This window comes from Apodemus sylvaticus, chromosome X (genome assembly GCF_947179515.1).
Source record: "Apodemus sylvaticus chromosome X, mApoSyl1.1, whole genome shotgun sequence".
Classification (NCBI taxonomy): domain Eukaryota; kingdom Metazoa; phylum Chordata; class Mammalia; order Rodentia; family Muridae; genus Apodemus; species Apodemus sylvaticus.
Genome location: NC_067495.1, coordinates 62,857,500 through 62,869,818, shown reverse-complemented (window position 1 = coordinate 62,869,818; position 12,319 = coordinate 62,857,500). Strand labels below are relative to the sequence as shown.

Below are 12,319 nucleotides of genomic sequence, written 5' to 3'. Positions count from 1 at the left end.
GCTGGACTGCGGTAGAGAGAAGGGATGATGACAGTAGCAATGAGCATGAAGAGCATCCAGGCCGGTGACACTTCTTCCCCATCCCTCCCAATTTGGTGTTGGGTATACACACATACATACATGGTTTACCTAGACTTCATAGGTTTACTGGGGCAGTGCTTTTTCAACTCTGGCTCTATACCGAAATAAATTGCGTAGCTTTTGAAATTCCATGACCTTAACTCCAGAACATTCAACTTTCTGGGAGGAGGGCCTAGGTAGAAGGGTCTAGGAGTCCTTGGGGCAGGGGTGAGCATCACTGCGTGCAGAGTAGGAGTGCTGGGCTGGGGGTAGATGGCATCTGATTGTGATCATTAAAGTTTCTCCTCTGGAGCCGGAGATAGCATCTAGAGCCTTCTATATTCAAAGCACGTGCTCTGCCACTGGGATGCACTCCGGACTCCTGGGCATTGCTTTTGTGAGTCTAGCCTGGACCTTACCTCATCACCCTGCCTCTGTCTCCAGAGCGACGGGATTACAAGTATGTTCTGTCATGCCTAGAGTTAGCTAGGATGCTTTCTCTAGGTCTTCACAGGGTCCAGGTGAAGATGCTATCTTCTACTGACCTCATCATTTAAGAAGCAGCCGGATAGTCTATAGCCACCTGCAGTTTGTGTTCACTGAGCCCTAGCTAATTCTCTTGCAGTGCTGGGTTAGCCTTTAGTTCTGCAGTTTGCTTGGGCAAAGTCAGGATGAGATGATGGTCCATGGGGCTAGACAGGCAGTTCCCCTCCATGTCTCTCACTAGACAACTGGTTGAGCAGACCTTGCCCCCCCCCCACTACTACAGCCCCTTCCCAGCAAATGGCTCCACAGGAGAAACTCAAGAACAGCCTGCAAGTGAGATAGCTATTTAGAACATTGTTGCTTTGTGAGTCTCATCTGGTGGTTTTACTCCCCTTGGCAAAATTCCCTAGGCCATGAGCTCTACTTCCTGCCCCTTTTTCAAGATGACTCTGGGAACAGTGCATGGACCCATACCCAAGGAGCATGCGCACACAGAGCCAGAGAGCTGTCCTCAATGCTTCTACCAACTTTCCTCAACACAGTAGCAGCCATACTAACTTCCAGGCTTCCTCTTGCTCCTTCAGTTTTCTGAGGTCTCGCTCTCCTAGGGCCCCATGTCTTGTTTCCTGATAGAACTGGCCCCTTTCCTTACAGCCACTGGAGTGAAAGCAGGAGTCCGTGGGCCCCTAACCTGGAGACCGACATAGTGCTGTCAGCTTGCCCGGGGACATAGTGCTGTCAGCTTGCCCGGGCCTAGAATCACCTGGGAGATGTGCCTCTGGGTGTGCCTGTGGGGATGGACTTAACTTACACAAGAAAACCCAGCCTAACTGTGGCAGGGGATCCCGGACCCTACAGATGGGATAAGGGAACTGAGAAGCAGCAAGCATTCACCATCTTTTGCTTCTTTTGTGTGGACCCAGTGTGACCAGGTGCTTTCATGTTCTGTCTGCCTTTGGCGAACCGTACCATGAACTGGGCCCCACTATATACTCTTTTACTCATAGTTCCTTTTGTCTGGGTCTGTTATCATAGCAATGGGAAAAGGAACTAAGACAAATGCAAATGCTTTCTCACTATTCTCAGGGTCATCCTGGGCCCCCCTTTTTGGTCTTTCTGTCTTTTCCCTGTGTCTTTTGTGTCCCCTTGCCTTGTTATGCCACAATTAAACCACACGTACTCTGCTTCCGCTCTCCTGCTATTATTTCTATGTTCCAGACCCAGCTTTGGGTTTATAACATTATCTTTACCCGAAACAAACAAAATTTACAAACTTTGTTTCCATTTAAACTCAACACCCAAGTTCAGCAAGTTCGTTCGGCGCATCCTGTAAAGAACTCTTTGTTCGCTATTGCATGGTTTATCAGTTATCTCGGCAGTGCAGATGGGGGAAGGTGAGGGAAGAGCGGTCACAGTCCCCTCTTCAGCAAGCCTCCACTCCCTGAGGAGTCATGACCTGGACAGTGCAGGATGAGCCAGTAGCAGACAGAGTGGCCCTCCCTCCCCAGCTCCCAGTGCGTTTGGAGAGGATAGGCCCGGCTGCATGAAGGGAAGCAGACAGGTGGTTCTCAGCAACTCTACCAGAGATGTTGATTGGCACAAGGTCAGACTGAGTGGAGCAGGGCTGAAGCCAGAGCTTCTCCTTTAGGATGGGTAGAGGGAAGGGGTCATTCCAGGCAGTTTGCTTGTTGGCAGTAGACAGGCTCAGGCAGGCCTCGGGGGCCCTCACACCCTGGGTCGTGGTCTCATCCTCGCTCAGCTGCCGGTTTGCAGGCTGTTGGGAGAGAGGGTGATGGAAAGGGTGTGCTTCTGAGTGGCGAGGTGCAGGCGCCCATAGGATGGCTGCTTAGGCAGAATGATTGGAGACGTCCTCTTGAATGCAGGCAAGCATGTACAGGCTGCCTGGCTAGGCGCCCACTGCACAGGACCCTTCCCTTCTAGTGAGCAGAGATGAAGAGCAGCTTCCGGGGTGGGGGTGGGGAGAGGTCACATAAACAGTTCGAGATCCCTTGTCGGTGGGTGCACGCTGGCTCTCCCAGGTTGGGGCAGAGGCAACTCACCATCAATACAAACTCCAGACGCTTGGCAGACTGGGGCCTTGGACTGGGAGTAGGCTCAGGGGCCTCATCAGAAGAGCGGAAGGTCTGCCCCAGAAGTCTGGCCTCCGAATACTGTTCCTCATACTCTTCTGAAAAACAGCATAGTGGAGACACACTCTAGGGGGCCTCAGCCAGGTGCCAGGCTAGGGGAGGACCATGAGCCAGTCTCCTGCACTAAGCTGCTCAGCCTGACTCGATTGCTTCTTTGAGCTATTTTCTGGCCATTGGATTCAGAAATGGAAAAGGGCTTGGTTTCGAGGACCATGAGGGTAGAAGAGGAAAGAAAGTCAGTAAATCCAAGCTGTGCTGCTTTGGGGGACCATGTTTTCTCTTAGTGGTCCCCACCTTAAGTGCTCAGCTGGGAGCCAACACTTAGGATGTAGCCATCCTTTGCTAAAGTTCCGTTCTCTGAGGCGCTGCAGCTCTTCCGGTGTTCTCCAGCACTACCCAGGAGCAATGTGCAGGAGGCAGGAAGAGAACCACCCTGAGAAGTCCAGTCTGGAACCCTGTCTTGGATTGTGAGAACTTACGTTTGCTCTGTTTTCTTTGAGACCAAGTTTTGCATGTAGCCCAGGCTGGTCTCAGAACTCAAGATCCTCCTGCCTCAGTCTCTTGAGTGCTGGAATTACATACAGGCTTGTGCCACCATACCTGGCCGTAAGAACTCACACTTGATGTTTTCTAGGTCTGGTTCCACTGTGAGTGGGGTCAGGTCTAGGAAGGCTAAAAGTAAGGAAACTGAAGGTGGTGGCATAGAAGACACCAAAGTTCAGAAACATGTGATGCCATGAGTATGAGTAAGATTCGAATGGGCTTCACCAAAGCCAAGGCTTAGATGAAAGGCAGAAAGAGAGAGCTCAGAATGGGCATTCTAGGCTCTGGGTGCATTCGAACAGACTCTGGATGTGGTACTGAGGTCTGCTCTCAGGGCTGGGTCTCAGGGCAGACACCCAAAGAGCACTCCTCCCTTTGAACTGTGGGCCCTGGGCATTTTGGAAGTTTTTCTTTGTCTGGAGGTAGAGTGTGCCTCTCTCTGAGTTTCTGCTTACTGGTCCTAATTCTGCTTGTGCTAAACCAGCACCTCCCCTCCCCCCCCCTCTATGCTGACTCTTCCTTGTTGGACACAGGGCTCATGGTTATCTCTTAGCATCTTGCTTCTCTAAGGCCACTACTGCTCTTGACAGGGAGTTGGGGGTTTCAGCTGTATCCCAGTTGGGAGGTGCATCAGATGTTTTCTATTCTGCATTGGGATTAATATATGCTGGCATGGAGATATAAGAACTGATAAGATATTTTGTATATTTAGTATCCATTGGACACCTCCTGGGGGATCCAGACCCGTGTCCAGTGTTTCTGTAAAACTCAAGTAGTAAGAGAAACTCAGGTGGCAAGAGATGCCCTTTTGTGTGTGTGTGTGTTGCTGGACATAGAATCTTGGGCCCTGCACACGTTACCACTAAGCTAAGACAGCTTGGTGATGTGATTGTATGGAGGAGCTCATTGTGGCGGGAGGTTATTCCAAGAGCAGAGTGTGTGGAGTCCAGGTAAGATGAGACCCCTTTGTTTTCTGGTGCCAGAATTCCAAGGTATGGGCTATATAATCGGAGGGCTGGAAGGAATGTGGGTCCTCATTGAGGGAGTCTCTCATTTCCTTTTCCGTGAATCGCTTGACCACTGCCCTGTCTTAGCCTGCATCCGTTCTCCCTTTTTGGACTACTGAACCAAAAAGGGAGGGAGAGAGCAACAGCCCTGGAAACAGAATCTTAGCATCTTTAGTCTGGAAGGTGAAAAGAGAGGTGGTTTGGAACTGTTTTCCTTTCTTTTGCGGCTCCCCGTTTCTTCTTTGCCTCCCTCCTGCTGTGCAGCCGCCTCTAGGCAGCCCCCCGCCCTCGCAGTACCTTGCAACAGGCTCTGGAGATTGAGCTGCGCCTCGCGAAGCAGTTCCTCTACACTCGGGGGCCTGCCCGAGGAGAGGAACACGTTCACTGGCTGTCGCCATGACGACCTCGAGTGGGCAGTCGCTGTCGCATTTTCCCGACCCGAGTTAGCTGCAGCTAGGGAAGGAGAGAGTGAGTGAGAGCGCAGCCGCGGGAGCCAGTGGGCTCCGTCAGTTCCCGAAGGCCCGCCCCTGCGGGGGGCGCGCGTGGCTGAGCTTAAAAGGCGAGGAGGGATCGCTGTCTGCAAGATTTTTCCTCGACAGATCCTGCCGCAGTCCCTTCCCTCCTACTCTGCCTGCCTCTGTTGGCGTCACCTCTGCCAGCGTCTCGTCTGTCTCCTGCTCCTGTCGCCTCCAGGTCCCGAGCTGCTGCCTGCCCTCTCCGACCCCTGCCAAGAGGTAACGAGTCCCGGACCGAGCCCCCTGTGGGTGTGGCCCGGGCTCGCTTGCGCCGGGTCGCCCTGTCGCCACACTTTGGTCTTCTCCCACGCCCACCTCCTCATTTCTGCCTCCTCCCGCTGTCCCCATAACTCCTACCCCCAAGTACCCGGCACTCAAAGCCCCGGGAACTTGTCACAATGTCTGAGGCGGCGGGAAATCTCAATAGCCTCCGCTTGGCGAATGTGGCCCTGCGAGAGGAGTTAAATGCCCTTCGAGGAGAGAATGTCCAACTGGGCCTGCAGCTCGGAAGAGCCTTGGCCGAGGTTAATTCCTTGCGGGGCAATGTCTCGGGCTACATCCGCTGGCCCATACCCATAGTGCCGGTTCTTGCCGAGGAGAACTTTGAGTTCCTGCTCAATGAGACCGATCCCACTCCCGAGGAGGAGGAGGAGGAGGAGGAAGAGGAGGAGGTGGTGCCCTTCCTGTGCTGGCCTCCTCCACGCACAGATCCCGAGTACGTCTCAGATGATCTTTTGATTAATGTGGTCCAGGACTATACTAACCCCGACGGGTCCAGTGACCCTCCTCTGTCACCCAGCCTGTCCCAGCCGGAACTACACTCCCCCATGTCAAAGGAGCCAACCTTGGAGTTCCTTCTGCCACCCCTGGAGCGGCCAGACATAGAACCCTTTTCAGGCGACCCCGTCTACCTGGCTGAATTTCTGATGCAGCTAGAGACTTTCATAGCTGATCACGAGGATCACTTCCCTGGGGGCGCAGAACGGGTGGCTTTTCTGATCTCCTTTTTCACAGGGGAAGCGAGAGACTGGGCTATCTCAGTCACCCAGGAAGGAAGCTCCTTGCATGCCAATTTCCCGCGCTTCCTGGATGAAATCCGTAAGGAATTCTGTGGCCCCATCCCCTCGCGCGTAGCTAAAAAGGCCATACGCAGGCTCAAGCAGGGAAACTGCACCCTGGGCAGCTATGCAGATGCTTTTCAGTTCTTGGCCCAGTTCTTGTCTTGGGATGACTGTCGCCTCCAAAACCAATTTCTCAAAGGCCTGTCAGAATTTTTCCAAAAGGAACTCTTATGGTCAACCGAAATGGCAGACCTAGACGAGCTGATTCTTGAGTGTGTCAGGATCGAAAGGAGAGTGCGTGCCCCCAGGCCAGCTTCACTCCCTGGAGTTCAAAATAGCTGCTGCCCTTTTGCACTAATTCCTAATGAGGATGAAAATGAAGGTGTGGAGTTCTACAGTGAAAATGAGGGTGAGGGGGAAGAGGCAGGCGGGTACAGGCTTTATCTGAAGGACCAGAGGAAGCACATGAAGGCTTTCCCACACGTCGAGATGAGGGAGGAAGAGGAGGAGATGAGGAAAGAGGAAGAAGAGATGGAGGATGAGGAAGATGAGGATGAGGATGAGGATTATGAATATGAGGAGGAGGATGAAGATGAGGAGGAGGAGGAGGAAGAGGAGGAAGAAGAGGAAGAAGACAAGGAGGAGGAGATGAAGGATGAGGATAGTGATGAAAATAAGTATGAAGAAGAAGATGAAATTGTGGTTACGGTCCTGGAGTCAGAACAGGAGCAGGAGAGGGAGGAGATAGTACATGAGCATGTGTATGTGCATGAACACATCCATGCACACATGCATGCACTGGCTGCCCACCATCATGGCCTACACGGGGAGCTGATGGTGATGGATGAACCAGTCCTTGTTGACACTTCAACCCAGACCATTAGCTCTGCCATAGGCTACCATGCTGAAAATTACCTGGGTGTCTCACCCCCCATAATGCCTGCTAGCAGACAGAGGAACCAGAATCGAGTCCCACTGCTGGAGGGCCTTCCAGGGACCAACTCATCCTTTTACAGCTCGCCACCACTGATTCGCCACGCAGGCCGCTTGGGGCAACGCCAAATGCGAAGCCGAAGCCGGCCCTCAGTGCTCTTCTGCCTCACTCCTAGGCAGGGGGGCCACCGAGCTACTCAAGGCCGAATTCGAGTGTGAATACTGGGGCGAGCTGACCACAGGGAACACACCCTTCCACTGCTTCCCTTGCCTCTGCTATTGCTGCTGTGCTGTGCCCCATCTACTGACCAGTCCGTACGAAAGCTCCGGACTGGAAGAACCCAAAGAAGACCTGCAGAATTCCAGATGGTGTTGCAAGCACAACTCGAAGAGTGAAATGTGCCCAACCAGGGCCATCTAGGAACGGAGAGGTCAGGACTCACGGTCCTCTTGCTGTGCACTCTGCTCAGTCCTCGCACAAGTTGCCAAGCAAGTCTCCTGGACTGTTCTTGTAAATGGCACTGGTCACCTTTGTTGTCAACTCTAGTAGTCCCCAGTCTTTGCCTCTCCTGTGCTTCTTTGCCCTGTGTTCTACAGTGTTATCCTGACTTCACCACAATGCCTGAGTGATTTGCCCCAACCAATGATCTAAAGGCATTAGATCTAAACCCTTAATGCCCCGAGGCCACTTACTAGACAACGAGCAGGATGATACCAAGAACTATGTACTTGCCGTATTTCCAGCAGAAGGGCCTGAAAGGGGAGCCCACACTGAGCACAGCGAGAACACGCAAAGCCATGTGTGCCATGGACAGCTTGACTGAGACTTACTCTCTTTGGTCAATGGTGGCAAACAGGACTTCACTTTGAATGCTGGGGTTTACCTTCCCTCAGACTCCTGCCTCAGGACCCTTGCAAAGACTTTGGCTACTTCCAAAGCCTTCATGTTGCCTAAAGGACTGGTATTAGGGGCAGGGGGAGGCAGAGGTGGCAGCAGCACCACAGTTCAGTTTGACAAACTAAGGAGTGAATTTTACTTTAGAAACAGGGCCCTCTTCTCCTGGCTAGGCTTTAGACTGCAGCTCCAGCCAGAGGCCTCTGAGGAGACTGTGTCCTCAAGGTTGTGGAGGTGGCCTTGCTGGCCTACTCTTTAAGCCCCTCTGACTCTAAGGAGTCCTCAGTTCTGAGAGGAGAAAACAGGGCTGGTCTTCAGAGACTGGACTCATTGCAGCGCTGCTGCCCAACCCCCCCCCCCCCCCCCCCCGTGGCTCTCACATGAGGGGTAAGTCTCTCCCAGGCCTGCTGTGGAACTTGAGTTAACCAATGTGGCTTAAGAGGTTACTGCCTCCTACACACTCCTGGGACTTCTTGGGCACAAACTCAGGTGCCCCTAGTAAGAGACCTGCTGTTCAGTTTTGGGTCCAGAAACTACTGCTTCTACAGTGGAAAGTACACATGTAGTACGTCACTTCTGGCCACAAAATGGCAGACTGGCTTCCCTGCTGGCCCAGCTTGTTCCTGGGTATTGAACTTGCTGCGCAGTGCCTAGCAACTGGGCCAGGTGGAGCTCAAGTGTCTGTGGTCAGTAGGAAGAAAGCAGTAAATGGTGTCTCTTCCTCACTGGAGTCTGAAGATGAGAACCCAGCCCTGGAATTTGAACGTAAGGCCACAGAAGGAATTTGAGGAAGAGGCGTCCTAGACAGACCTAGTCCTCAGACTGGTTAACGGTGAGATCTCTATTCATCAGCAAGAGGTAAGGGGCTTTTTTGCCTAGCACTTTGTTTTCTTAGCCTGAAGATCAGTGGAATTGGGTTTCTATAACCTGCTGCTACCTTTTACAATGGTTCCCCCAAAGAGAAAAGTTAATGTATAGTCATTATGGGAGATTTGGGAAGTAGAGAACGCCATAAGGACCAAATAGCTCCCTCACAACCATTCAGAACCTCGCCACACAGAGGCAGCATTTGTTTGTTTCTTTCTAGTGGATTTTCTCAAAGGTGAGGTCATCCTGCTGGAGGACCAGCGGCAGGACTGAAATGGCTGTCATCTGTGTGACGCAGAATCATTTCACCTTCCCGAGTCAGTTGTTAGACATTTCAGTGGTTTGGCTTTCTCATTCCCACCCGGGGCAGGAGTAAAGGGAACCACGTGGAGACTTTGTTTTGTGTCTGTTTTCCAGCTTATTTCCTCCAGCGAGAATTCCAGAAGGGAAAGCGCTCTGCTTTGAAGCTATGGACCCTGTCTGCTGATGTCAACATGCTGTTCATGCTGCCTGGTACTTGTGGAGAAGTGCAAAAGGCAGGTGTCTTGTACCTCAGATACCAGAGACCCCCTGGCACAGGCTTGCCTGTCTCCATGGTGCTTCTTCCTCTGACTGTTTATGGCGTCAGCCAGTGAGACCAAGCACACGAGCAGTCAACTGGTCTGTGGGGCCTCTAGTGGCACAGGGGCTTTGAACTTCCTTTGACCTTTTCCCTTCTTTCCCAGTTCTTCAATATTTTTTGTGACATGACAGCTACAGGAGCTGTCCCAAAGCTCTGAGTGCCTCCTTGGGTTGAGGGGGGTGGGTGTGGGTGTGGGTGTGGGTGTGGGTGTGGGGTGGGGTGGGATGGGGTGGGGGTGGGGTGGGGATGCATGCAGGGTACAAGGGTGGTCCAGAGACACCCGGAGGCTCCAGAGAAACAAATGTGTTACTGTTATTACTGTTACTGTTGTATTATTGTGCTGTGAAGATAAATTGTTCTGTATGCTAAAGCTTTCTCTCCTCAATAAAAAAAATAAAGGGTGTGTAAAGATTGTGTCTTTCTGTGTTGCTGAACAAACAAAGACGGGGACCTAAGGTGCTTATATGCCAGGCACCTCAGCTGATCTGTGCTAGCCTGAAGCCTTGAAATCCTCTAGGAAAAGCAGGTCCAGCAACAACAAGCACTTCTCAGAAGGAAGGAGTGAAAGGAGGCGGGGTGGAGAGAAAGGGCCCTTCCACTTTGGGACACTAGGTGGTGCTATGGGACTCCAGTGAACTAGCTGGAACCAAATTCCCAGAGCAGGCCAAGTACCAGCAAGACCTCCCTGCTGTAGAGTCAGAAAGAGCTGCACCCTCATTCTGGGACTTGCTTAACTTTCTCAGACTTGCATGAAAACATTTTCCCCTCCACTGGCCCCTCCCCCTGTGAGTGCTGGGCTAGGCACCGAGAGTCTGCCATTATCCCTCATCCTGATAAAGATCCGGGGCAGCAGCAGGTTATTTATTAGTCTCACCCTCTTTATGGTAAGGAAGGACACAGGCTTAGAAGCCACTGCCCTATAGGTGACAGTGAATGGCTTCTTGACGATCCTGGTGTTTGTTAGTAGTCCACTCCCAGAACTGCTCCTCTCTGCCCCCTCTCTGTCGTCTTACTGTCTAGCAGGCCTGTCTCCTGATTCTGCAGTCCTCACAGTAACAGTCCTAGTTACTTGAAGAAGAAAGGGAGGGGAACCATTTTACCCAACATTTCAATGCTATAATCCAGCCAGGCTGGATTTTTTATCTGAGGAACCCAAATGTCAGGAATCTTGGGTTCAGTGGGGCGTGGGGGGGGGGAGGCGGAGGAACTCTGGGCCAGGTGGGCTGTATCTGGGCGGGGGTGCTCTGAGGGAACCAGACAGGTGGGGGTTCTGTTTTGCAAAGCATGTGGCTGATTGTTCATTCTGGGGAAGGATGGGGTGGGGGTGGGGGGTGCACAGGCTGTGAGCTGTCCCAGTGAACACTGGGCCTCCTTCTAGGGTTTTAGGGGGTCAGATGGGATGCCAGCAGCCCTGGGCTTTCTCATGATGCTGCAGGCAGGGGTAACTGGGGTCAGGTTTTGTAAGGACTAATGAGAACTGGTGACGGACTAGAGGAGAAGGGGATCTGTGCACCTGCCCTTTGGCCACACCCTCTTTGCTTGTTCAGTCATTGTTGAATTCACAGAACCAGCTAAGTGGCCCAGATGACAAGGTACACGGCAGAATAGCAGTGTGGCAGTTTGGTGCCAAAGTAGGCAACAGGCCAGAGAGATGATTCTAAGATATAGTACACAACTGAAAAGTCTATAACAATGATTGCCCTGCATATACCGTGGTCTGCTGTAAGCTGACCCCTCCCTGACACCTGCCTCAGATTCTAGGATAGTCCAGAGGTGGGTGTAGACATTTGTCTTGAAGAAGTTGGGCCTATTGATGTGCAGACTGTGCCCTCCAGGGTCAAAACTGGTTTATGGGGCTCAGGAAGGGGTAATGAAGGCTCCTCCTGGGGACAAGCACCTAAAGAATGAGGGAGAGATTACTACCTCCACACAAGGACCTCCAGTCAGTGCATCCTGCATCTTGCCCAGACTAGGGAAAGCTCAGCAGGCTCTCTCTCCCCAGGGACCCTGGGCAGAAACACAAAGCCCAGAGTTCTCAAGTTGCCTTGGTAACAGGGGGATCTACGCGGAAGAAAACAGTTTCTTAAAGGCTTTAAAGGGGTGGATCTTTCCTTTGACAGTGAGCAGGCCCTGACCTGCTCCTGGCAATCCCCTTCCCTTCCTGCCTGTCACAAGCAGATGTAGAAGAGGGGCCCCTTACCTCAGCAGCCCTCCTAATGGGGGATGAGGGGGGGGTAGGGACTGGGACATGGCCCCCCTCCAGATGTTAATGTGAGAAAGGTTAAAATGAAATGTGTGAAATGCTGACCATGGCTTAGGGGAGAAACTTATTTCACAGGACCCAAACACAGCTGAAAAAAGGAGGGCCAGTTCCCCTTCAATTCCTGCCTTTCTTCCCACTTCTCGCACATAAATGAACCGGGCTGAGGTATGGAAGAGGCCAGACAATCTAGTCAGCCCAGACTCCATAACCCTTCAGTTCAGCCTCTCCCCATCTCTCATCTCTCCCCTAGACTATTGCTGTAGTTCCTTGCTGGTCTAGCCTTGACTATCTTCTACTAATCAACCCACTTTCTATGTATCTGGGGTGGTGTTACTAAGTGTGTTTGCATGCATGTGTGCACGGACACGCGTGCTGCTCTGAACTTACAAATGTCATTGTCAACGGCTCTCCTGGAGAGGAAGGCTCCTGGACCTGATTCTAACATTCTTCTTTTTCTGGTCAAAAGGTAGGCATACCCACTCATCTGCCCAGCTACACTCTTTTCTTCTTCTGGCTTGTCCTATCTCCAGACATGTTGAGTCAGTTCCTTCTTCTCCTTACACACCGCACCCTTTCCTGCTCCCGGGCCTTTGAACATCCCATCCATCTGTCTTAAAAACTCAAACATACAGGATGCAATGACATGACCCCTAGTCTGAATTATTTGGGAGGCAGAGGAGGCTGGAGGATTGTTTGAGCCCAGGAGTTCAAGACCAACCAGCACACTATAATGTGAACCTTCTGAAGAAGGAGGGAAGGAAAGGAAAAGGAGAAAGGGAAAGGGGGAATCAGGAAAAAGAAAAGGGGGAAGAGGTGGGATTCATACTCTTGGCCCCAGTCTCCTGGCAACCTGCTCAACTCCAAGATCACTTTCGTCGTGAAACTACCCCTGCTCCCACCCAGCCCTGCCCTTAGGA

The 12,319-nt window shown here is 52.1% G+C and overlaps 2 protein-coding genes across 8 annotated transcripts in view; one reads left to right on the top strand and one right to left on the bottom strand.

The window, feature by feature from the left end:
- Positions 1 to 12,319, bottom strand: part of Nhsl2 (NHS like 2) — a 243,405-nt gene that overhangs the window by 15,711 nt on the left and 215,375 nt on the right. For 2 of the 6 annotated variants that reach the window (XM_052170384.1, XM_052170388.1), the window contains exons 2-4: positions 4,544 to 4,699; positions 2,607 to 2,734; positions 2,128 to 2,320 (exon numbers count right to left, since the gene is read on the bottom strand). The exons of the other annotated variants lie outside the window; for them this stretch is intronic. In XM_052170384.1, the coding sequence (XP_052026344.1) occupies positions 2,128 to 2,320; positions 2,607 to 2,734; positions 4,544 to 4,699 (477 nt within the window). The remainder of the gene's footprint in view (positions 1 to 2,127; positions 2,321 to 2,606; positions 2,735 to 4,543; positions 4,700 to 12,319) is intronic. 6 annotated transcript variants of the gene reach the window in all.
- Positions 4,656 to 9,307, top strand: Rtl5 (retrotransposon Gag like 5). Of its 2 annotated transcripts, none has more exons than XM_052170392.1 (2): positions 4,656 to 8,482; positions 8,935 to 9,307. In XM_052170392.1, exon 1 carries the CDS (start codon positions 5,160 to 5,162, stop codon positions 6,972 to 6,974), a length of 1,815 nt encoding a protein of 604 aa, XP_052026352.1. In that variant the 5' UTR covers positions 4,656 to 5,159; the 3' UTR covers positions 6,975 to 8,482; positions 8,935 to 9,307. The 2 variants fall into 2 exon arrangements, with proteins under 2 accessions (XP_052026352.1, XP_052026351.1); XM_052170391.1 differs by having other exon boundaries at positions 4,656 to 8,508.